Below are 22,197 nucleotides of genomic sequence, written 5' to 3'. Positions count from 1 at the left end.
ACCAATACTGTAGCACTGCTTACAGGGACTGAGCACTTCTGAGAGCTCCACATACCATCTTCACTAACTCTCACCACAAACTGATTCTGAGTCATTATCATCCTCATCTTACAAATGAAGAAACCAGCATAACAGGTTCAAGTTCTCCCCCAAAGTAAGCATTAGTCACAGTCAAAGCCGGAATCCAAACTCAGGTAGTGTGGCTAGAGCCACCATCTTCATTTCAACAGTAACAATGTCCCGAGATGCACCAGAGCTGCACATCTCAACAGTAAAGTGAAAAAATTCTAACAGGTTAGGCTGAAATGTAAGAAAAGCAGCAACTCCTGTGCACTTCCTTAAAGCTGAACCAGCATTTCCCGGTAAGTTTTAATAAATCCCAAACAAGGTAAAGTGACTATAAAATCTGCTTATGTGAAGTTAGTTCTCTCCCTTGTCTCTTGCAACTTACAATACTCCTGACTGTACCTCTTAGTATTAAAGTTACAGATATGCATCAACTAAAGATATTTAAACATGAGATAGATCCATACTTGTCTAAAGAAAATGCAATAAAAGACAGGCTCTTTAATGATGCAGGATACACACACACACACACACACAATTTATATATAATTATATATTTAATACAACAAGATAGATAGTTTCTGCTGAACTGTCAGCAGACTCTTCGACACTGGGGTTTTGTCAGATAACATTGCCCTACTCTGACCCCAGGATAGAAGTCTAAAAGTCTAACAACATCAGTTCCTACTCTCTTGCTCTGTCTTTTGTATGTTTCTTTTTTTTTTTTTTTTAATATTTTTATTATTTATTTATGCATACATGTGTAGGTCTATACATGTATGTCTAGCTCCAGGGGATCTAGAATTACAGGTAGTTGTGAGCTGCCTGATATGGGTGCTGGGAATCAAACTCATGTCCTATGCATGAATAGTATCTGCATCTTCTCCAGACTCATTATTAGTTCATAGTGGAGAGTTTTTATAGCATTAAAAATACTTCTATTTCCCCACAAAAATCATATTCCTCATCATCTATGTATACTATTAATATTTTTAAAGTCCTTCACTTTGTCTTTTTAACGCTAAAATAATCATTCTGATTTTGTTTTCTAATTATTTCTTTTAGGGAAACACTAACAGTATTTTATACATCCACTGACAACAATAGAAGAAAAATTCAATAAAATGTATTTTCCCTTTTAGAATAAGAAAACAGGGTCATAAAACTATTTGTACATCATTCTGTTACTTTTATCATCCATAAAAACAGAATCATGAGCAATGGGTGTGGTAGCATATACCAGAATATTGTTAACACCTGAGAGGCTCAGGCAGGAGATATTTTTAGTTCATGGTCAGCCTGTCTCAAAAGCCAAAATCAAAACTAGCTTCATCAGGACAAAGATGGGACAAACAAAACAAAAGAGAAGATGCAATATGGCTTCATGTTCATTTACTTCCCACAAACTTACCGAAGTTTCCTTCCTTTGCTGGCTTTTCTATCTACCTTCTTGCGAATTTTGCTTCGTAGTTTCTGGATTGCAAGCCATTGCCTGGGAAAATCACAAACCATGTTATGCATCACCACCCACAAAAACAGTTATGAATATTGACAAATTGGAATTTTTCTCACTAACAACCCTGCAGAAAGAAATCACCAACCTAAATCAAATTCCTCAAATAGTCTTGGGCCAAAGTGACTAATCAATTGGCAGCCGGGAAATTCTGCAGCAAATCTGGTTAACAATGTTCCTCGGTAAGGAGTTGCTGTGACAAACACTCAGTCTGTCAGTCTGCAGGAAAGCCCACTGAACGTAAGCTGTTGGTTCCCTGTTTCGGCTTATACAGATAGTCTCCGGCTACTGCAAGTGCTGGTTTTAAAAAAAAAAAAAAAAAAAGCACCAACTGATTCTCATTTATATTCTTATCACCCCTCTCTCTTGGCTTTTGACACAGTCTCTCTATGTAGTCCTGGCTGTCCTTGAACTCGCCTCTACCTTTCATGTGCTAAGGTTAAAGACGTGCACCACCATGCCTGGTTCAGTTTTCTAGACTCAGTGCTTTTGGTTCTTCTAGTTAAAACATTTACACTTACTTATTTATCTATGTGTGTGTCCTCACTTGTGCATGCCCACACATATATTACAGCACATGTACTAAGGTCAGAGGACAATTCATGGGCCTCCTTCCACTATGTGGATTCTGGGAACCAAACCCAGGTCATCTGCAAGAGCAGAAGTTCAGATCATCAGATTTGGTGGCAAGTGCCTTTACCTACTCAGTCATCTTACCAGTTCTCCTTTCTAATTGCTTTTAAAGGTTTATTTTATTTTATGTGTATTAGTGTTTCACCTGCGTGTATTTATGTAAACCAACTGTGTGCCCTGTGCCCACGGAGGTCAGAGACGGTGTTAGATCCCCTGGAACTACAGTTACAGATGAATGTGAACCACCATGTGGGTGTTGGGAACCAAAGCTTCAAGTGCTCGTAACTACTAAGCCATCTCACCTGTTCTTCCCTTCTACCTTAATAATCATCCACTAGGCTTATAGTTGTTTAATATTTACATTCTATCTGTAATATTTCCATATGTGTTAATAAAAGATAAAGACTCTTCTTTCCCTCACTCAATATTATCTCTTTTATTTTGCTTTTTTAGACAGTTCTCACTATGTAGCCTTGGCTGTCCTAGACTTCCCTGTGTCGCTAGGCTGGCCTCAAATTCACAAAGATCCACCTGCCTCTTCCTCCCAGGTACTGGATTAAAGGTGTGTGCCACCACCTGGCCTCAATGTAATTTTAATACCATTATCACTCCTTAAAAAACAAAAAAACAAAACAAAACAAAAAAAACCCAAGAAAACCGACACAATAAATGCAATGCCCGCTCTGTTCCGCAGGTCAGTGGTTGGGGGGGGTGCGGGGGGGGGGAAGAGAATCGAAGAACGGAGACAAACCAGGGTCTGTAGTCAAGTCTCGTTTACTGTCTCCCATAGACTATATTCACATCTCCTATTGACCTTTCTTACAAGGAAATCCTGGGTATTTATAAGCACAAGCAGGAGAACATAAGTGAAGACACTTTACCACGTGCACCATGCAGCTGGGGTCACTAAACAGCAAAACAAGCTATGTGGGATAAACAAGATGGTTGTCAGAGTGTGCTCAGCTGTTGTAGGCTGTTGATAAACAAGTCTCTATCAGGGTATATGGCTCCAGATGGCTGCAAAGATGATAGCTGCTTTCTAGCCACTTTCTGCTTAAAGTCAGCTCCCAACAAATAAATATTTATTCTCAATTATTTATCAGTCTCCAAACACCCTAGATTGTCTCTTTTTCATAGATGGTTTAGTGGGTTAGGGTCTATATAGGATTCATATGTCTATGGTCATCTTAAGAGTCCCTCAGGAACTTAATTTTTCGTATCAGGGTTGAAAACAAGCTAAAAGAATTCTCTCAAATTGTTCCTGTGAACAAATGAAAAGGAAAATTGCAGTAGCAACTAGTCATCTTACCTGACTTGCACAAGGAAAACCCAACATGGGGGGGGGGGGGGAAGAGTCTAGGGAAATCCAATTACTGTAATCTTAATATAATCTTAATTACCATAATCTATTTTATTGTAAAGTCAGATAAATGTATAATATAATCATCACTTAAATACAATTTACTCTATCACATTAACTATATAGTGAACACCCCCACAACAATTCAAAGACACGGGAAATATCAACAGTGCTCTACCCTAAAATTCAACTCAAAATTACTTCATCAATGCTAATTTTTCATTGCCTATTCAAAATGCTGCTCTGCCCAGAATCTCATTCTGACATTTACAGCTTTTGTTTCTTTCTTATGCTTTTTCAAATTATGGCTCATGGTTATTTAAATGCACTCCACTCATTAGGTAGCACTCTAAATGCCCTTCTTATTTTGAAAGCACAGGATAAGCATACAAACAAGAGCCTTCCTTCACTACTTTGCATTCTATACTGACTTCTGGGTAATGCTGTCACGTTCCATTTCCAGTTGAGCTGAAGCTTCTCTGAGGGGTGGAGGTCTACACTAGGGCAGATTAACAAAGCAGATTCATCTGAGCCAGGAACCTGTTGTACACAGCACAACAAGGAACCTGCTCTGATAGTTGAGAACACAGGTTTAGGTAGAATCGTTTACACAGTGATCATCAGATTGCTATGGATACAGACACAACCCACACTAAGGACAAGGATTATAAGACTGACAATTATAGGACCAGTCATTGTCTTGGAGGCAAAATTAAAGGGATTCAATGGGAGAAAGTACTGCACAAGCAGCTTGAATGAATAGAAAACCACATCTAAGTTACCTTCCCATGGCCACCTGATCATTTGGATCCAAAGAGCTGGTCTTCCGCTCTATGAGTTCTCGAAGGAGCTAGAGAAAAAGAAAAGCAACTGAGTAATTATCATCTCCCAGTGGCAACTGACTTAAAAGGGCACAGAAAGAATTCTGAACAGCATAGCTACCACTTTTAAATAAGAATTTCCATTAATCCTTTTCTATTTATATAGTTTTCAAAGGTAGCTGCCACAATAGCTGTACTGACATCCATTTGGGTGACTTATGGTGCTAGAGTTTCTTTCAAATGCATCAGAGTGTGTGCAACACTCTTTTCAGTTTTCTGACCAGTTTTCCTTGTCTGATAGACAATGGATAATCTTTAAAAGTCAGGTGGGAAGGGCAGTGGATAGAAAGAGAAACGTATCAGCTTCCAATCAATGGGATAATGGTGCAAAGTTAACTTCAGAACTGTAACCCCAGCAATAAGAAGGTCTTCCCTGAGTGAAAACCTTGACTGCCAATAATGAAGAGCGTAGACTTCATCCTCCTACCGTCTTCTACAACCGCACTCTGCCATGCTGGTACTATCAACTGACTTATCTAGACATGACTAAACACACACAGCCACCAAAGTTCTGAGGAACCAAAAAGAAGTCATTTGTGTTCACTCCTTGTATAAAAGAATGGGTCTCCATCCTCTAGGGTTAACTCCATGGGGATCTAACATTATTCTCCCATTCTCCTCCTAATTCTGGCACTCTACTGCATCCAATAAAAATCTCAATCTGTACCTTTTACACTTAAGAGTCCTCAGTATAAAGAGACCATGAAATTTAAACAGGAAAGGAGAAAAGAACTTTAACTTACAATAATAAAATTAGGTGTAATCCTCCTATATAAGTTCTACAAGCAGAGAAATGACAACAGAAATTAAGTTTTCAGACATCTGAGAGAAATCTAAAATAAACTAGTTACTGCTAACCACCCATCAATAATACATGGCTGGCTTTAAAATTTGTTTCTTCACAAAAACAAGCAATTATTTTGCAGGTAAGGCATAGTGGTTACATAGATATTTCACTAAATTAAATAGCTGAAGCCTGTGGGGGGGATGGAGAAGAAATAAATTCCCATGAAAGTCGTTTACTTTCTAATTTTCATTTGGTGTGTAAGTAGGCACTGAAGAAGGAAAAGTTTAAAAAACACCCACTTCCACAAGATGCAGCTTTACTGCACACAGGAAAAGGATATCTCAATCGCAATTAAAAATCCTACTCTGAAGTTTTCTCATTTGCTTATTTTGGGCATTATTACCACAGCAATTACAGTTAAAAATGCAGGGACCAGAGGCCACCGGTTTATTATCACTAGAAAACAGCAAGCAATTTCTCTACCCTGTTTATCTGATTGATTCCTAGCATCTTTCTGGCAGCCAATCTATCAGTTTATCTGTCCTACTGCATCACAGTCACTCTGGCAGCTAAATACAAGATCCAAATCCAGTGCTCCACAGACACGCAGCATGGTAAACCTGTGTAACGCAGCTGCTGAGCAAACAGCTGCCGCAGGGCTGAGCACAAATGGGCTCTGCTTCTTAGTCAGTGTTCTGTGAGAAGCAAGGTGGGGGAACGGGTGAGGAAGATATTAATAATACTTTTTATTATATTTTTAGTGAAGAGAAAAGAATGAGATGACTGAATTTTACTGCCCTACCTTGTTCCAGCCACATAAGAGATTACAACCACCATTCCTGGTTTTCTTAATCACCCCTGATCCCTTTGAGCCTGGACCATGATGGCCACTGGGGAGCACGTGCTCATGGAAGGCTCCTCCAGCACAATAGGCATGGCTTCATCTGAAGAGAGTGCCACAAGCCCCAACAAAGACTGGGAATCAGAGCCACACAACTGCAGAGGATCTACAACACTGCAGCCACCACTCCTCAAATAATCAAGGTGGTGCTGTATCTGCTTTCAAGCATCCTGTGTATTTTACACATCCAGGTCTGCATCTTTTTCTTAGTTACTCATGGTAGAGAAGATGCTACCAATTCAGTTGCCTGTCTAACTTACTGGAACTCAAGATTTCAAGAAAATACAGAAAATATCACCAGCATATTATCCATGGATGTTATTTAGTAAGGTAATGCAACACATATGCAAGAGTAAGAAGCCATAACTTATGGTGGTCTGAGTCTGCATGTCCCTGATAACAAGCCAGGTAGGAGCTCTTCTTGTATTTACTGGTTATCCATGTGTCTTCATAGAGAATTGTCTATTCAGATTCTTTACCCATTTTAAAGTTAACCTGGGAGTCCTGGAGAGATGGTCTAGTGGTCAAGAGCACTGGCTGCTCTTTAAGAGGACTCAGGCTTGGTCTCCAGTATGAACTGGTGGCTCAACCATGTGTAACTCTAGTCTCAGAGAGATCCAATGCCTTTTTATGGCCAGTACAGTGTATGTACAGTGCACAGACATAACTGCAGGGAACACACACACATACAAATTTAAAAATAATATAAAATAAAATAATGAAGTTGGGTTGTGCTTTGTTATCAAGGTGTAGCTGTTTGTGTACTTTGTGCACTAGCTCCTTAAAATAGAAGTGCCTTTCTACTTTCTTGATGGTATCGTTTGTAGCAGGTAGTTAATTTTGATATAATCTCTTTTTTCCCTCTGTGTTTTTAGTATTGTATATAGGAAACCACTCTGTAGCCCAAGGTCATGGAGACTTATTCCTATAAATTATTCTAAGAATTTTCCAATCTACATGGTGCATTTTCAGTTAACTTTGTACATGGTATAAGGTGGGAAGTAGAAGTCCAGCTTTATGCTTGCACGTGTGGAATCCTGTTGTTTCATTTGTTGAAAAGACAATTCTTTTCTCCAATTAACTGTCTTAGTATGATGTCAAAAGGCCAAGCCATTTTAAAAGAACTTGGTTTTATGGTCACATAATCCCTGGCTTTCTAACTTTGTGATCTAGAGTTACTGAGTTCCACTTCTCAGGCTTTTAAAGTCCAAAGACACAGACCCTAGAGAAGACAAACACTAGGACAACCCTTTGTATAACTCAGCTGGCCGACCTGAAGGCGGGGTTTCTAACTCCTTCCTTAGTACACAGAGATGGCCCGATTCCTGTGTGTGTGTGTTCAGACTCTCTCACAATGAGGTACAAAAGCAGAGCCTGTAATTCCAGCATTTAGGTGGAAACAATATAATGAAGAGTTTAGGCTATCCTCCCTTACACAGCAAGTTCAAGGTAACCCTGGATTACACAGACTCTGTCTCAAAATAAGAAAAAAAAAAAAAAGGTCCATTTACCCTTCCTTCTGTTCACTCTCCCGAAAGAATTTTCTGCCTCCTACTTTACCACCCATGGTCTGTTTTTAGCTCCCCAGCCTTTCAAATTAACCATAAAACTAGTATGGTGACAATGCACAACCTTAATTCTAGTATTCAGGAGACAGAGGCAGGTGGACCTCTGAGTTTGAGGCCAGCCTGGTCTACAGTGCAGGGTTCCAGGACAACTAAGGCTACAAAGTGAGACCCTGCCTCAAAGATAGATAGATACATAGATAGATAGATAGATAGATAGATAGATAGATAGATAGATAGATAGAGATAGATAGATTAAACCAAATTAACCCTAAAAGAAGACACTTGTGAGTTTCCCATTTTTTTCCAACAGAATATTCTTACTGATTATTTGGAAATTTCACACAATGTACCCAATAACACTCACTTCCTATTCCTCCCAGGTCCACCCTATCACCCTTGTGCCCTCCTCCAAAACAAAACAAAACAAAAACAACAAAACAAAAAAACCTCCACTAAGTCCAATTTGTGTTGCCCATATACTCATTAGATCATGGCCAAACTCCTAGTGGCCAGCCCTTATAGATAACTGACTTCAGCACCCCACCACCACCAAAACAGATGCTATTAACGTTGAAGAGCTGCACTGCAGCATCCCTGGCACAATTTTTATGGACTATCTTTAATGGCTTCCTTCTAGACTATTTCCTTGGGGGTGGGAGAGGCTGTCAAAGAATCCTTCAGCGTCTCTTATTCACAACTACAAGTCTGCAGTCATTGATACCACTGCAAAAGAAGCTTAACTGCCCAACAGCTGGCAGAAAGAAAAACCACAGACAGCAACACGGCCTCCAGCTTCAAAGTCTTTCATGGAGGCCCAATCCAGAAAATAAACTGTTTTCCATCTCATCCGGTGCTCAGAGCTGGGCAGCATGTTGGGGCAGCGCCTCTGGGAGCCCCAGGCCGCTCCTGCGGCCCTACTCTGCAATGACATGCTCCCCTTTCAGTGGCAGCTTCCATGTGCTCCCACATCTGCTGCCACTGCTCCTGCCTTCTGCCTCTCTCCACTGCTCCAGTCCACCATCTTTTTCACCTCTCCACCCCATATTTATTCATTGAAGTGGCACTGCAAACTGTGAGTACATGCATGTGCACACAGGCACGCGTGTGTGCGCACACATACGCACACATACACACACACACAGCTTTTCATGAAAATACTTACTGTAACAAGTTATTAGTCTGGTTCAAAGTTTCTGGTTTCTAAAGCACCATAAATACTGGACTATCACTGAAACTCATCTTGGATTTCCTGAAGTTGCCCAGAATCAGGGTGATCTTGTACTGGGCAGGGCGCCTAGGAGTAGGATCCTCAAGAACGCCAGGCCATTGCACACCTCTCTGCCCTAGGTGTTGGCTGTCCTGCTGGCTCACCAGTATGACCCTGGCACTTGTAGCCCATGGGCAGTGCCATAGCCGAAAGTTCTTCTCCCCCCTGAAACAAGGGCTGCAGAAATAGCAGGACCAGCCCTACTCAGCCACATGTTCCACTGTGGTTGTGATCCCATACCCGTCACCACCACGTTTCTCTGTTCTGCCATCTTTTCTTCCAATTTCATGAGACCACTTTCTAAAAGCATCTTCCCATAAAACGCGGCCTTTTCCGTTGTTCCAGAGATACTGTGAGCTCTGCAGATTCCTCAGCCTCTCAAATCCTGTCACTTTTGATTTTTTTTTTTTACTTGCTTGAGGCTTATAAAAAATAGATTTGCATATATTGTAATTTCAAATTGTTGGGGAAGAAATTGCTGCATGCACCTGCAGTGTAAGTTCAACAAAAGATGATTCCCTTCCCACAGGGCTTGTTTCTCTCACCTCTTTCCACAGGGTCCACTTACTCCCCACTATTACCGTTTGGTAGTCCTTCTTCCACTGTCCTACTAAACCAATGCTACCTCGTTCTAGAGCTTTCTTTAATTTCCCCAAACCATTAGTAAACCCTCATTCTTCTGTAGTCAGACAGGCCTCAGCAGTAAGCATTTTTGTTTTTTGTATCATCTTCTTTACCTCTACCAGCTTCTTGAGGGTAGGTGATACAGTTATTCAAATTCTTACATATATCCCTGCAAGAATGATGCCACCCATACATACAGTTACTTAATATATTTTTTAAGTCAAAGTAAGTAGCCACCTTAGAAACAAGTACAAGTACAAAAAGTATTCAGCTTTTATAGGGAAAAAGTGCAGTATTATGAGAAAATTAATAAAGAGTAGAATGGAAGGAGAACAGAGTGAATAGATAGATAAATCCCAAGAAATATCTTACTTCCACAGTTACAAATGACTCAAAACTCACTTTTTCTATCTGACTCAGATGTGTTGCACCTGGACTGCAGTCTGGAAGGATAACAAGCTTAAATACCAAATGAAGTGACAATGTTTTCAAAGGCCATGGTATTTCACTAAGCTTGGCCAGTTGACATAAAACTTATTAGTCAAAACAGTACATTTTGGGGGCTGGAGAGATGGCTCAGCAGTTAAGAGCACTGACTGCTATTCCAAAAGTCCTGAATTCAATTCCCAGCAACCACATTATGGCTCACAGCCATCTGTAATGGGATCTGATGCCCTCTTCTGGTGTGTCTGAAGACAGCTACAGGGTACTCATATACATAAAATAAATAAATCTGTTTTTTAAAAAAACAGTAGCCGGGCAGTGGTGGTGCACACCTTTAGTCCCAGCACTTGGGAGGCAAAGGCAGGTGGATTTCTGAGTTCTAGGCCAGCCTGGTCTACAGAGTGAGTTCCAGGACAGCCAGCCAAGTTCTGAGTTCTGAGACAGAGAAACCCTGTCTCAAAAAACCAAAAAACAAAACAAAACAAAACAAAAGAAACCAGTAAATTTTCTCATCAGAACATTTCTTTAGACATAATATATAGTATCACAATGTCTAATTATTTAATAGAAGTGTAAGAAAATTACTATCAGCATCAGGCTCTGATAATATGAACACAGTGATTTGAATGCTAGGGAACTTGTTGCCAATTTGTTTTTTCCTTTTTTCTTACCACAAATAAAAAAAATTAATAAGAAGTATAGCATTAAGCCACTCTTTGGAATCTTTGCTAAGAATAACAAAAGAACAAGGGTGCTGTTGGTTAAATTTTACAACGGTCCCCATTGAAATATTCTAGCCTTTTGGTTCCCAGAAACATGGTCTGGTATTTTTTTTTTTCTTTCTGTCTTAAATGTGAGGAGGGGGTCTTTATGGGCCAGAGCTCAAGTGCCAACTATTTCTGGGCACTTAGAAATATTTCTTTTAATAGTATCATATAATCTATCATTTATGCTGAATGAACAGAGAAGTCCCACCACTGGAGGACTTATAGGTAAGAAACTGGAAGGCAAGAACTAATCTGTATTCTGTAATTATGTTTCATAAGGACTAAAATCCTGGCAGAAACAAACTCTTCTCACATCCCGCCTCTAGCATTCAGATGCCAATAATTCTTCAGCCCCACTCAGATCAATACTCTATTGACTCTGCCATCTCTTCAGCATCCTCTCCTCCAGTGCTCACCTTCTTTATCAGGTAGATAATGATTCCATGGTTCCTCAGGACAATCACTCCTGGTATGCCTCCTCTACTCTCCTACAGGCTATGCCTTTGTTATATAGATCCACAACCTCGTACAAAGGATAGAATCTTGGAACTCAGAAATTTTAAAATTTTAGCAAGGAAAGAAAACAAAGTGTATACGCCATAAATGCCTCAGCAGTCTGGGCAGACCCCCAAAGTCAAACACATGTGCATTCTTGAGTCTGCATGACCTCACTCCATCTGATCTTTCCTCATTCCACCCATTTACCTGAAATTTCCATGATTTCATTTTTTTAGAGCTGAACAGCATTCTGAAAGTATACATGTACCACATTTTCATTTTCCACTCATCAGTGAAAGGATGCTGTTGTGAAGAGAGCTATTGTGAAGAGAGCAGCAATGAACATGGCTGAGTAATATCTGTGGAGTAAAATGCCAAGGACTGTGGTATTTAGGGGTCATGTACCAGGTTGATTTTTAATTTTTTGAAGATTCTCCACACTGGTTTCCAGGGTAGCTGAACCAACTTACAATCCTACCACTGGTGAATGAGTGAGTGGGATAAAAGACTACAGATTCAAAACTACTCTGATAAGGTCCTACATCATAACAAGCTTCCCACATAAACAAACACAGTAAGCATTGAGAATGTTTTCATTCCAGAATTAGAGAAAAGAAGATCCTGTGTCTATTTCCTTTGGAAGACACTAACCACATTAAATCCTAGTGTCTGAACTCAATCAGCTTCACATGAATACAAGGGAAACACAAGCCCAGTGCTCTGGGCTTATTTATCTCAATTCCCTTATCCCTAACTCTAGGGTTAACTCTAGCCTAACTCTAGACTGAGTTCATTTTCCTCGTCTCTTAGAGATTAAGACAGAACACTCAGATAAGAACTTACCTGTATTCTGAGTGGATTTTTTTTTTAACTCGAGAAAAGATGTTAAATAATGTTCATTGTTTTAAAATAAACTCTATTGGCAGAATGTATCATATTAATTTATTTAATTTTTTATTAAATTAGGCTTGAACAGATAGGCTAAATACCACATGGTCTTAGTATAAAATCTTTCCAACATGTTTACGGATTGAGTTTTTGGACTTTTGATTTTACAGTGTAAAGAATGAAACCCAGGGCCTTGCACATGGTAGGCAGGCTCTTTTTCACTGAACCACACAATCATACCCAAGTTTGCTGGGTTTTATATCAATATGCATAAGGAATACCAGCTCCGTTTTCTTCCTTTAAAATGTTCTATCTGCTAGTGGTGTTAAGTTGACATTGGACTTCTTCCTCCTAATGAGTAGTGACTCTTAAATCTAACCTGCATCAGCGCTGGCTCTTTTAACTTGAAAAAAAATTACATTTAATCTATTGTGTGTGGGTCTGCACATGTATGTGGGAGGGGAGATGCATGTAGGTCAAAGAACAACATATAGGAACTGGTTCTCTCCTTCTACCAAGTGGTTCCAGGGATTGAATCCAGGTTTTCAGACTTGGCAACAAGTGCCTTCACTTGCTGCAACAACTCGTTGGCCCTAAATTTGTACACATGTATACTCACGCCCAGCATGACCGCAACAGTAACCCTGTAAAATATCAATCATGTGACCTATCTCACATTCCTCTACTGTCGTCTAAAGTCTAAGGTGGCCTGAAGGTGCCTGAAGAACTAGTTTCACTGTTTCGTGTCTACTGTACCTCTTGATGTTCCTAGGTTGTGGCAGCTCCTTCATGCCTCAGAGCCTTTGCATTTGCCACCCACTCCCCGCAACACTCAACATGCAGACACTTGCATGGCTGTTGGTGACTTTCTCAGCCTCTGCTCAGACACCACCTTATTGCTGGGAAGACATATGGCTCCTCCCCACCTTGCTGTGCTTGTCAGTGTTTCCCTGCTTCATCCTGTCTAACCTACAGTGAGCACTCACAACAGGGTTTTGTTTCCTTCTAGCCTTTAATAGAGTCCTAGGATACAGACAGTATAGAAATGATCCTATTTACAGAGCCTGACACAGTAGTCTCTAGCATAGGCCACTACTAAACCCTTGAAATGTAGCTGGTGTGACTGAGTAGATTTTCAAATTTTACTCTAATTTAATAATCAAAATAAAAATTTTGAGCATGGTGGCATATGTCTGCAATCCTAGCACTGGGAGGTTCAGGCAGGAAGATCATGAACTCAAAAACAGTCTGGGTAACATGGTAAATTCTAGGGTAGCCTAGGCAACATAGTGAGATTGCTCCTAAACAGTAAAAACAAAATCCTTAGGCTTAGTTAGATACAACTACATTGAACAACAGACTAGAAGAACAAAAAGAATACTTTCTCAAAAAAAACACACACACAGTAAATATTAAAAAATTCAAATGTTTGCTGACTGACTGACTGACTGACTGACTGGGAAAATAAATGGCATTGTTTTGGTGGTTTTTTTTTTTTTTTTTTTTTTTTAAATTAAAGACAGGGGTTTGTTATGCAGCCCACATTGACCTCAAACTTATAATCTTCCCACCCCAGGCTGTCACTATACAGAGCTTGAAGGGCTTTTTCTTCTCTGAAAGGTAAGACAATAGCATAACGGGATCCTCTCATGACCATCAATCAATCTGAAGGCTCTTCTTATAATCTGGTTTTCAACAATGACTGAATTCTTGAAAATAAAGAATAATTAAGCCAGGCAGTGGTGGCGCACACCTTTAATCACAACACTTGGGAGGCAGAGGCAGGTGGATTTCTGAGTTCAAGGCCAGCCTGGTCTATAGAGTGAGTTCCAGGACAGCCAGGGCTATACAGAGAAACCCTGTCTTGAAAAACAAAAACAAACAAACAAAAAATTAAAGACAGAATTTCACTTTGTAGCTCTGGAACTTTATTACGTAGAACTCAGAGATCTGCCTGACTCTGCCTCCTCTAGAGTGGAATTAAAGGCGTGTCTGCTCCTTTAGTCAGACTGTTTTTAGGGGGGGGACATGGTCTTACTGTGCATCTTAGGCAGTCCTCTGGCTTCTAGAGATCCATCTGTCTCTACCTTTCATGTGCAGGGATTAAAGGTATGGATCACCTTACCTGGCTCAGGTCCTATTTTTAAAGAAGAGCTATGCAACTACACAAAATTAGAACCTCCTTCTTATTAGAAAGATAAATTCCTTGGGAAAGGAATTTCAGAAGATTAGCCTCTATAAATCCATCACCTGGTGCAATAAATGTTAATGGAATGGTATAAAAGTGATACATGTGAACTGTCAATTCTCAAATTTGTCCAATCAAAAGGTAAATGCACTACAGAGAAAATCTAACTGGAATCAAAAACACTTTCGATTCCATGTTCTGATTCTGTGTGAGAACTGATCTCTCCTAGTCATTCCTTAAGGCTAAGTGGGTTCAATTTTAGATCTATAATCACACATATTTTGGAAGATCTTATTAACTTATTCTTCTCTTTGTTAGAGCATTTCCCTGTAAATTACTTTGAAGAAAGAATACATTAACCAGAACTCAGTACCAAGTCAATATGCTTATCTGAGTGAAAAAAGTGTTTTTATTCCTTGAGAAGTACCAAATTCTTCACTTGCAATTACAAAAATACTGCTGGTATCCTATGTTTAATTTATACTCAGCCAGTATATATTGTGCTTATTATTATATTTTTAAAAAGCCAATTCTGGCCACATACTTGTCTAGTAAACTTTCACTGTACCATTTATGTTTAAGAACGTTTCTTCAACAGTTTTAAGGCAACCCTACCTCTTTCCTAACTAGCCCAATAAACTGTATTGTTTAAAGCTTTGTTCTATAGTTTTACCTTTAATGAGTGAAGCAGAGGTGTATCAGTCAGGCTCTGGTATACTTTTAAAAACAACGAAGCACAGGAAATGAAGGTGCTAGGTATGGTGACAACTCTTTAATTTCAAGGATTGGGAGGCTGAGACAAGAGGATCTCTGTTGAGTTCAAGGCCAGTTTGATCTACATAGAGAATTCCAGGCCAGTCAAGGCAACGAAGTGAAACCCTGTCAAAGGCCTAGTCATATTACCTTCCCTTGATGCTATGGTTTGATGAAACTTCTGAACCTAGCATTTAAAATGTGCCCTTGCTGGGTGTAGTGTTCAGGCCTATAATCCTCGTACATGGAAGGACCCTTGTACAGAAGTAGATCAAGGTTTAAGGCCAGCCTGAGCTACATAAGACTCTTTCTCAATAAAATAAAATTGAAGTCAGGAAAAAGTACCTTTTGTCCTTCTGTTCTGCAGCAGCTTGCATGATAATGACCCCAAGCTAGTGACCAAATGCTGGTGCTGACACCATGCTCAATGCTGACAGAAATGGCAATGTCTACAGAGATAGTATACAAGATACCATGTATCTCAAATAAAATACTTACACATGGGACACAAAATAATCTTGAGATTGTTTGAATTTGATTGGACTAATTAATTTTTTAAAATAATATTGCTATTATTCCTCCCCAAACCCAAAATGTTTAGCTCTGTTCTATCTTCAGCCATAATGTCAATTTTCTTTCTTTCTTTCTTTTTCTTTGGTTTTCGAGGCAGGGTTTCTCTGTGTAGTCCTGGCTGTCCTGGAACTCACTCTGTAGACCAGGCTGGCCTGGAACTCAAAAATCTGCCTGCCTCTGCCTCTCCCAAGTGCTGGGATTAAAGGCGTGCGCCACCACCGCCCGGCTGTCAATTTTCAAATTTATTTACATATATGTTTTCTCTCTGAAATCACCACTACTACCTATTTACCTGTTAAATAAATTTCATAAATTTTAAAGAAACACTATCCTGATCCCAAATATGAACACTTAAAAAGAAAATTAAATACAAAAGAGAGCTCTTATAAAAGGAATCTATTTCCCAGTATTAGCGGGAGCAAGCAGAAATTCATATCAGACTTCCTAACATGTTAGTAACCGTTAACTGGGCCACTGGGAAGTTACATGGCAACAGAAAGAGCACTGTACTGCCATTAACTTCAGAGATGGCTTGAGACACTGCTTATTCTCACTTCCATTTAAATGCATACAATTAAAGCCACTACATCAACTGTCCATATTAATCACTCACTGAGTTAATTAAAGAAAACCATCTTGTCAGACGGCCTGCTGCTTCTCTACTTCTTTCTCAACATGATCAACTTTTAATAGTTCACCAAATTAGTAATTACTTGTTTATGGCATTATCAAATATCTTGGATACAGAGGTCTAGCGTGTAGCAAGGTCAGTACTAGACATGTCCTGAATGGAAATAAAAGGAGAAAATTAACCCATCAAAGTGGTCAGCAAAAAAGAAAAGCCTGCTATGCCTTTCTCTAGGTATTCCTGGCAAGACTCAAAGAGGCAAGACAAACCAGATTAAAACTAAACAAAGCTGGAAGCAATAAACCCTTAGGAATGCAGACACTGACCTGTCAACATCTAAGTTCAATTCGGGGTTTCTGAAAAAAATAACTGCTGAGGTGACAAGAAACTAGTCAGAGGTCTGGGACATGAAAAGCCCAGTCGCTTTACATTGCTTACTGTTAAGGGCAATCATATCACACTAGATCTTTCGAGAATTAAATGAAGATGTCCGTCAGCCACCTGTCTACTTAGTTTAGGTGGCTGGTGGTACATAACCAGTACTCAGAATTTTTGCTCCTAAACCATTAAGAATTTAGGTTTACCAAGAAAAATCTACTTGGGCTTTTAAAAATGCAAACAAAAGAAAATCCTAAGTAGTGGTAATACAGGTAACCCATCTTTTAAAAAGATGTCACAAAGCAGTACATGAAAATGAAAAATAGGAGCCGGGCAATGGTAGTGCATGCCTTTAATCCCAGCAATTGGGAGGCAGAGGCAGGCGGATTTCTGAGTTCGAGGCCAGCCTGGTCTACAGAGTGAGTTCCAGGACAGCCAGGGCTATACAGAGAACTCCTGTGGGGGGGAGGGGGGGAGGGAAGGGAGGGGGAATCGGTACTCAAGACATTTCTGAATAACCATGCTTCATGCTCACTTGATATTTTGTGAAATTGTCTTTAGGGATGAGTTTTGAAGGTAGGCAAACCGAACGCAAACCAACTCCATTCAAAAGTGAGAACTTACACTGCTTTTCTGAAGAAGACCACAGGTCTTTATCATAAAGTCCCCACTGCCAGCTACACATCATGCCTTCGGTAATCCAGATTCCACACAAACCAGTATCAAAACTATAAAGCTAATTTTTTCATTAGAATTGTTAAGTAACAGGAGTTCAATAAAGTATTTGCCTTCTAAAGAAAAAAAATTTACTTTCTAACAACATAATATTTCTTCCAGTCCTAAAAAAAAGAAGCTTATTTATTTACAAACTGAAAACCATAAAGCTCTAATTTTTTTATGGCTAAAGAATGAAATATTTAAGAAATAAGGGTATATACGAGGTTACTGGTTACTGAAGTTTTCAAACTTTTTAAGTCTTTCAGCTCTAAAACTGCTAAGCCTGGGAGTTGACAAGATGGCTGAGTGGGTGAGGTGCTTGCCACCAAGCCCAAAAACTTGAGTTCATATGCACAAACATGTACTCACCCACCTAAGTATGTACATACTCACCCCCACACACAAATAAATAAATGAATACATGTAATTAAAGGATTTTTTTTTTTAATGAAAGGATTTGGCTGGCAAGATGGCCCAGGAAGTAAAGGTGTATGCTACCAAGGCAAGCCCAATGATCAAAATTTCATCCCAGAGGGGATGAGGGAAGAAAGAGAGAATGACTCCTGTGAGTTGTCCTCTGACCTCCACATGAGCACCATGCATATAAACTCAAACCATAGCTGCACACAGATACAAAATAATCAGATAAATGCAATAGGAATTTAAATTATAAGGTTAAATTATAATCAAAACACTAGAGAGGCTGAAGAAGGAGGCAAAGAAGTTCAGGACAGCCTGGGCTACACAGTAAGACTATGTCTAAATAAATACATAAAAATAGAGCCAGTGAGATGGCTCAGTGTTAGGTAAGGGCATGTGCTCTTTACGAGGTTTAGGAGCTGCACCTTTGCTTGAGGAAGTACATCGCTGGGGAGAGCTTTGAAAATATATAACTTTGCAGTACTTCCAGTTTGCTCTGCTCCATGCTTACAACTGAGGATGTACTTTCTCAGGCTCCTGCTCTGTCTGCCTGCTGACAAGCCTCCTTGGTATAATGGACTCTTCCTCTGGAAACAGAAACTCAAATAAACTCTTTCTTCTATAAGTTGCTGTCAGTCAGAGTATTCTATCACAGCAAAACCAAAAAATAATACAAATATGATAATTTGAAAAGACATTTAGAAAAATAAATAAAAATTAAGCCAGAATGGTGGGACACACCTTTAATCCAAGCACTCTGGGGCTAGAGAGATGGCTCAGTGGTTAAGAGCACTGACTGCTCTTCCAGAAGCCCTGAGTTTAATTCCCAGCAACCACATGGTGGCTCACAACCATCTGTAATAAAACCTGATGCCCTCTTCTGGTGTGTCTAAAGAGATTGACAGTGTACTCACATTCATAAAATAAATAAATTGTAAAAAAAAAAAAAAAAAATCTTAGCACTCTGAGGAAAAAGGAGAATCTTTTGAGTTCTAGGCCAACCTGGTCTACATAGTGAGCTCAGGACAGGCAGGACAAACTACATAAAGAAATACTGTCTCAAATAAATGGATGGGTAGATGGGTAGATGGATAGATGGATGGATGAGATTTTGATGATAACCCTTAGTTCTGCCGTTTTTGTATGTATAAATACACATGTTTCCGTATGTGTGTGTGTGTGTGTGTACAACTGTAACTATTACTAAATAAAGTAGGCACGTTTTTAAAGTTCAAGGATCATTAAAAAACAAAGAATGAGAGTAAACTTGAATGTGTGTGAGCAGGTGGGAGCCTCTGACCCTATACATTCTTCTCAGCAGTTAGGCCATTTACACAGCCTCATAATACCTGAATTAACCAAGTAAGCCTTTAAACCCTTACAATGGAACATTAAAATTCAATGTGGCTATAATCTCTTCCTTACAAAACACAGACCCAAAGAGTTTAGCTTCAAGTTAAAAAGGTGTGTGTGTGTGCATGTGTGTGTTTGTGTGTGAAATATATTATATCCACTGTCTACCACATGACCATATTTTAAAAAGACAAAAGAGAAAAAAATAAAAGAAACTCACAGGCCTATTGTAACACATTGTACCCTTTCTGAATGCAACACTTAGCTCAGGCTCACTATCCTGACAAATAAGGAAAGCACTTTATGAAGCCAATTTAATTGGGAGGTGACAGAAAACATACAGCCATTTTCTTTAGCCTTATCATTGAATTGGCTTCAGTTCCAATCTCAGGCAAATCCCACTCAACAGAAGAAATTAACCAGGTCAGCAGAACAGGTGCTACGCTGTGTCTGTCAAGGGCCTGGCATCACCACAATTACTTGCACACAATGAAGCAGTAATCTTTACAGATCATCTCTTCCAAGCAGCATATTGGGGAGGGGGAGGAAAACTGAAGGGAGGAGACGGGGGAGGAAAGGGGCAGTGAACAGAAGAGGGCTAAGAAGCAATGGGAAAAGGCAAGAAAAGAAAATGAATGTGCAGCTGCCTTGCAGCTCAGCAGATGTCAGGATGTGATGTACGAGGCTAGGATAAGCTGTCGTAGCCTGCTGCCAAGGAGTGGTAAGTGATTAAAGCTTGCACAGTTCTAAGCACCATATTTAGAATCTGTGGGGTTTCAAGACTTGCACCCGTGCCTCGCTGTGCTGCCAGATGTTGGCAACTGGTCCAGTTCCTACTGAGTGTGCAAGGATGGCAGCAGTTGGTACAGAAGCAAAGCAATCTGGAATGCTTCCGGAGACGCTGTACATTAACAAGTGTCACCCATCATTCACCTTTACAGAAGGCTGAAACAACTCCAATTTGCTGCCACTTCCCTCTTGGGAAACAGCCAAGATAAAGTTGTGCCTGGCAGCCCCATTTGTTTCACTCAGGTGTTTCAGCTGCCTTACTGACCTCTATTTAGTTTAAGTTTTAATTTAGATTAACCTTGGCACCCCAATTAACCAGCAAGGGGAAAAGCTAAGATGTGACTAGTCATAACTCTGAAATCAGAATTTATTAAAGTTAAAATTATTAATTGGGATAAAGGACCAATCAAGTAATGATACTCTTAAAAAGGCCTTCAGAATCAAAATAAATAAATAAAAAATAAAAAGAGAAGACAAAAAAATAAGGAAGAAAATATGTTCAAGGCTCCACAGTCTTGCCAGTGGAGTTGGCGTCTCTGCAGCAATTTCAGCTTTACCTTCTTCAGTCTATTTAACTCACAATGCACTTTTATTCCAGCAATGAACACTTCAATTAATGGGACTACAACATTTTTGATTGTCTCTCATGATCTTACACAATTAGACAGCATTAATATCCTGTGTCAAGTACATCCTTAGACTCCACAGAACATCCTCTGTCCTTCAGACAAATGGGTTTAAGAAGAGGAGAAAAAGAAAATAATCAAGACCTCCGACTGGAGCAGCCAAGGCCAATACTCTCTCCTCTACCCTTAATATACTTTTCACACTTATTTATGGCAATAATTGTATCAAATATTAAAAAGAGATGTGTCTGGAGAGATGGCTCAGCAGGGTAAAATCATTTTTACAGCAGGCTGAGGTTTGATTCCCAGCACCACATCAAGCAGCTCACAATCACCTGTGACTCCAGCTCCAAAGGATTCAACACCCTCTTCTGAACATGGCTACTGCATGCACACTGTGAATGTATATACATACACACACATAAATAACATTTTAATATTAAAACAAGTCTTTCCACAGCAATCAGAGGAGTTCCCTACACAGACAGAGCACCTATTCTTGTTTTACCATAATTTTCCTCAGAAGTTTCTTCAGTGCATTTAAATCTTTTCTGACTAAATCTTCAACAAGCTGTTGCAAATTCTCTGGCAAAAACTAACTAAAAATTCAAGAGTAATGTCTTATCTTGATAATCAATGGCTCAACAAAGAAACAGTAAGCAGCATCCTCAAACACTCCACTGGGCAAGAAAGCACAGTTCATTACTATAACGTATCAAGAGATTCAGAAGTTGATAGTTACTGTAGCCTTTTAGAATATCTCAAATGTTTAGTCTATCTAAGTAAGCACTAGGATTATTAAAAAAGAATAACATGCAAGCAAATAATGTCAGGAAAAGAACTGGGAGAACTCTAAGAGACAAGAAATGCTAGGCTGAGAATGGGTGGCACCCCCGGGTTCTCACTCAGCACATGGGAAGTAGAAGTGAAGAATACAAGCTCAAGGCTAATCTAGGTAACACAGTGAGTGAGATGCTATCTCAAAAATGCCAAAACAAATAAACAATTACAACAATGAAAAATCAAAAACTTAAGGACTGGATCATATGTCAACTTATACTGATGATCTCTTTAAACTATTAGAAAGATGAGAAACCCAACTATTAGAAAGATGAGAAACTCAACAGGAGCTTAAATTTTTAATGCACAACTAAACTGACTTAAATACACACAAAAAAATTACATTAAAGATGCTGAAGAGGTAGCTCAGTGGTTAACAGCATTTACTATTCTTGCAAAGAACCAGGGAGGGATAAGTTCCCAGCGCCCACATGGAGGTTCACAACCATTCGCAACTCCAGCTCCAAGGGACCTAATAGTCTCTTCTGACCTCCTTGGGTACAAAGCACATTCATGGTACACAGACATACAAATCGGAAAATAAAAATAATCTCTCTCTCTCTCTTTTTTTTAACAAATCACATTACAAAGACTGAGTTAGGTTATAGAACCAGAAATACAACTCAAGAACTCTAGGACCCCAACTGTTGCCTAGCATGTACAAGGCTCTGGGTCTAATGGCTAGTACCTAGTGTGGGACAAGAAAGGTTAGGCTGAATAGCCAATATGGTAGTG

General features: G+C 39.5%; 1 protein-coding gene across 2 annotated transcripts in view; it reads right to left on the bottom strand.

Moving 5' to 3' along the window:
* Nucleotides 1–22,197, bottom strand: part of Aatf (apoptosis antagonizing transcription factor) — a 94,843-nt gene that overhangs the window by 27,871 nt on the left and 44,775 nt on the right. For both annotated transcript variants that reach the window (XM_034507988.2, XM_034507990.2), the window contains 2 exons: nucleotides 4,355–4,422; nucleotides 1,478–1,558 (listed from right to left, as the gene is read on the bottom strand). In XM_034507988.2, the coding sequence (XP_034363879.1) occupies nucleotides 1,478–1,558; nucleotides 4,355–4,422 (149 nt within the window). The remainder of the gene's footprint in view (nucleotides 1–1,477; nucleotides 1,559–4,354; nucleotides 4,423–22,197) is intronic.

Source organism: Arvicanthis niloticus, chromosome 6 (genome assembly GCF_011762505.2).
Source record: "Arvicanthis niloticus isolate mArvNil1 chromosome 6, mArvNil1.pat.X, whole genome shotgun sequence".
In the NCBI taxonomy this organism is placed as follows: Eukaryota; Metazoa; Chordata; class Mammalia; order Rodentia; family Muridae; genus Arvicanthis; species Arvicanthis niloticus.
The sequence above is the reverse complement of the archived record's forward strand: the minus strand, read 5'-3'. Positions and strand labels throughout refer to the sequence as shown.